The 4,586-nt window shown below is 42.0% G+C and overlaps 1 protein-coding gene across 1 annotated transcript in view; it reads left to right on the forward strand.

The window, feature by feature from the left end:
- Window positions 1-999: 999 nt before the first annotated feature.
- twf1a (twinfilin actin-binding protein 1a) overlaps window positions 1,000-4,586 on the forward strand; it is a gene marked incomplete at its 5' end in the record, with an annotated part of 8,897 nt that continues 5,310 nt past the window's right edge. The window contains 3 exon segments of the mRNA XM_035665797.1: window positions 1,000-1,015; window positions 2,356-2,436; window positions 2,565-2,743. Coding sequence (XP_035521690.1) covers window positions 1,000-1,015; window positions 2,356-2,436; window positions 2,565-2,743 — 276 coding nt within the window.

The raw sequence follows: 4,586 nt of genomic DNA on the forward strand, positions 1-4,586 counted from the left end.
AGTTTAGCATGTTATATTACTGGACAGTGTGATGGCCTTGTGGCAGGAAAGATTTCTGTATTCTGATCCCAATTATATAACATATTGATGACAAGACCTAATAAAAAACATAGCAGGGTATCAACATGTATCTACTATATTATAAAGTAGATGATTGTGTTATATCATGTAAACTATAAAGTGTGACCGTATTATACCAGTTTTTACCTGTAGCACTGGAACAACATGATCCTTTTAAGTGACACAGCATTATTTTGAAGACCGGTTGACATGGTTTACCGGTATGACTCTGGCTTGTTACTGCTGTGACACAGAGCTGAGATTACATCCCGGTGACACGATATGATAATTGCTGCTGTAAAAATCTTCTCATTCCTTTATTTATTTTATTTATTAAGGAGGGTGTAGAGGGGACGGAGAGCAGAGACAGATGTTTAACGCAGCACGCCAAATGAAATCTGCTGCCTTGAGAGGCGAAATTCCCCTTCATTACAGATCAGAAAAGCTAAAATATAGATGGAAAAATACAAAATAAATCATTTACTTTAATGATGGTCCAAACGGGACCTAATCCATATAATGAATTTTATTATTTTTTAATTTTATTATGTTTTTTATGATTATTATATTGTATTATTTTTTTTATTATATCATTTATTTAATTTTTAATTTTTATTCTGCGTCTGAATGATTTCGACCAGAGGCTACAGCATTAAAAATGCAGCAAACAAGTTTATGCACAAAAATAACAATAATAGCCCTTACATGGTCCAATACTTCCCTCTACCACTGGTATTATCATTCGTGTACTGCCTACATTTAATGTGTTAAATTCTTTTTTCAATAAATAGAGTTTTCACTCATGTGATCTCTGATGTCGGTGCGACAGGCTCGGGGCGGGTCTTGTCGATGTAAGTCCACTTCCTGCTTCTCTGCCCTGGTTTCGCCGATCAGCTGCGCTCCAGCCCTTTATCCGACGAAAGACACAATGTCACATTCCAAACGGGCATTCAAGGTAGATGCATTCATCTTCTCTCGGTGTCTCTGTCCTTGTGTACTTTGCTGTGTGAGTGTGTGAGTTCCCGCCAGAGCTTTAAGTACCTTGCAACAGTTCACTGCACCGAGGAAGGCTAGCGTCAAGTCAGCTCAGATCTAGCTAGCCTTGAGCTACCGTGGTGTGTGTGTGTGTGTGTGTGTGTGTGTGTGTGTGTGTGTGTGTGTGTGTGTGTGTGTGTGTGTGTGTTGTGTGTAGTGGTGTTGTGTGTGTGAATGTGTGTGTTGTGTTGTTAGTGGTGTGTGTGTGTGTGTGTGTGAGCAGCGGTGCCCTGTTTCGGGCACTTTTAGGACTACGAATCATAATCCCTTAGTCTTTGGCCTGTTTGTGAGCCACCGAAATCACGGCTGCTCTGTGTTTTTATCCCACAGTAGTACAAAAGCCTTTTATGCCTTAAGCTTTTCGGCATAACGCTTAGTCCAGCTTTCTGAATGGATGGGCGACGCCTTCGTTGAAACGAGCTGCTGGCCTGGTAGACCGGCCGGTGTTGTTCCCATAAATATGTGAAGAGCAGGAGCCCAACCTGCACTGTGTTATTACTATAAAGACGGGCTTCAGTAGGGCGTGACTTCCTTTAAATATGGCAGCAGCACCGCAGAATTGCTAAGTGTGTTTTGTGATAAAACAGCGTTCAAATTACGTGAGGTAACAACAGACAGATGTTCAGTCCAACACTGGTTTTATCTTCTCCCCTGTCTGAGTAGACAGCATACGAAAGTTTGTACATCCCTCATAATTCTAAGATGGTGTTTCACATGTGTACAGAGCTTTAATAAAGGGCCTGTTGTAAGTACACCTGCCAAATTAGAGTATACCTGTAGAGAAAAATCAAAGTGAATCTTGAATGCACAAAACCCTTTGCAAAAATGTTTATATGCATCATTTAATCATTTATCTGCTTCTGCTATAGGAAACTTTTTATAATTTTCCAGAGTCACTGCAGCTAAAATTGTTAAGACGCTTCTTTGAATGTAACTTGGAGACCTGTTTTATTGCACCTGGATTTGGGTCAAAGGCCTTCAGTTACAGCTGTACAACTGTAGGCAACCTGGTTTCATAAAAATATAGTATTTCAGTCCTTTCCTCTAAGTTTGTTCAAAGGCAAAACATGTGGGATACTTTATACTGAGCTGTATGGAAATGTATGGAAGCCAAATGAGAAATCCTCAAGAGAAAATGCTTTCAGGTGGACACTCACAATCCAGGGCCTTAAATAGTCGTCCTAGCAAGAGTGTGTTGCTGTCAAGCAAGTTTAACGGTTCGAACAGAAGTAGACTGACCCCTTCTCTGTCTTTTCTCAGCGGGTAATGATGTGAAGGATATCTTTGCCGATGCCAGGAGCGGAGAGCAATATCGAGTCTTAAAGATCGTCATCGAGGACGGTAAGCAGTGTCCCCAGAGTTTGTTTGTACTTCTACCCAAACCTCTGCTAAGGCTGACATTACAATGCCAGCATGAGTAACAAACCCACGCACTGCTGAAATGTTTGTGGCACACATCTGCTTTCCAGAGCAGCTGACTCTGGGCACCACCAAGAAAGCGTCGAAGAAGTGGGACCAGGAGTATGATTCCTTAGTGCTGCCCCTCCTCGAGGATGACGTGCCCTGCTATATTCTGTACCGGCTGGACTCCACTAACAACCAGGGCTACGAGTGGATCTTCCTGGCCTGGTCACCGGACCACTCTACTGTAAGAGAAACCAAGCCAAGGCTGGGTTTAATGAAGGGCTTTCTATACTTCTTGGTATTTGTCTTCCTCTGCTCTGCGTATCAGATGGGTGGGGTTACCACATCAAGGCAGCGACTCTTTGTATGCTTGCTGGATAACCGTGTATTCATTATTTCCTAACAACCCTCTTGAGATCTAAATATGGGTAGATTATGGTGCTTTCCAAATAACGTGCTTAGCCAAAACCTCCTATATCCGACTCAGAATTCATCCTCTTAGTGCTTTTAGGCGATACAGGCTTAGCATGCGGGGCTGTTTCCCTGTCATGCAAATGTGTGTTTTGCATTGGTTTTATCTCGTGCAGTGTCACCTAACTCATTGTTATTTTGTTCCACTAAAATTTGATTACCCACTTGTGGGAGAGAGTCACTGCGATTCAAAATAGCCATGACAAGCAGACATACAAATGTTGTTTCTGTAACAGTGGAAAGAGGAATGTTGCAAGGAGAGACCAGTGCCAAAATAAAGTGCCATGCGGGATATTTGTAGCACTCTAACTGCATGGTGAAAATGAGCTCAGATTCGCTTTCTGAAAGACATAACTGAGCTTAACATTCCAGCCCCCTAGCTCAAAGCACAGTGCTTTCAGGTTGAGGCTTGTCTGGAAGTTGCAAAATCATTTCCCCAACCAATGCATGCTGCTGCTTTGGCTCAATTGGTCAGGTGTGTTTTCATTTGCTTTGAGGGTTGTTTTTTTTTCCCCAGACAACTTTTTAATTGCTTGTCAAGTCAACTTTGTATAGCCTAAAATCACACATTTGCTTCAGGGTGCATTAAGGCACCTTACCTTGTGGAGTTGTGACCACTAGGGGCGCCATGTACAGGTGTTAACAGTAAGAAATGTAGCAGTGCGCCAGCAAAGGCAGGGAATAGGGAGATTGAGAGGTCTGGCTCCATCCGTTATGAGGCTGGCTTGTTTGTATTCCTTTAAACCAATCACAATTGTCTTGGGCAGCGCTAAGCACAGGATGCTACGACTGTGCCCTTGCAAAATCGGGTCCAGGTGGAGAACTTGTTTTGTTGGAACATTTGCACGTGGGATCTTAGCCCTGCCATATGAGACCGACAAATCCCTGCAAAGAAAAAGCGCAGCCACGCTACTGATTACTTACCGCGACCCACGGGTGTGGGTTAACGTTCCCGCTTCACTGTGTAGTCTGCTATGTCACCCAGGCCTGTTGTATTAATGTTGTATTTAATTCTTCCTATGTTTCACATAGTGATGGGGAAAAAGGTAGATAGTAGAAGGGTGTTAGAATGCCAACTGAAATAGCCAGCTAATGACAGGCTTATTAAAAAAAAATCCGCTTTTTATAAATGTCTTATGAGCCAGTAAGTGCATTCAGCACTCTTGTTAGATAGAAAAGATAAGTAGATAAAATTACAGATCAGAAGCTGCCAGATGTAGACCCATCTTTGCAATAAATGATGTCACACGATGACAAAAATAATATAACAAAAAACACTTATCAGGAAAAAAATATCTTTTAACCAATCATCCCTTCATGTTCTCAAACAGGTCCCACATAAAATGTCTATGCTGCTACCAGACCCACCACGAAGAAAGAGTTGACGGGCACAATCAAGGATAGATTTTTGCTACCACAAACGTTGCTCTTCACACAACAACACTGAAGTATGGATACAGCTCTTTTATCACTCAGGCGTCGTTAAACATTCAAAACCCCCGACTCTCTCATTTATGTGTCAGACCTTGTATCATTTTCTATACTGGCAACTGATAGAGCAATGATTATTGGTGAGTAATATATATTCTATACCTGATATCGTCTATTTTCCCCCC

This window comes from Morone saxatilis, unplaced genomic scaffold (genome assembly GCF_004916995.1).
Source record: "Morone saxatilis isolate NCDOM2014 unplaced genomic scaffold, NCSU_SB_2.0 Contig2, whole genome shotgun sequence".
Classification (NCBI taxonomy): domain Eukaryota; kingdom Metazoa; phylum Chordata; class Actinopteri; family Moronidae; genus Morone; species Morone saxatilis.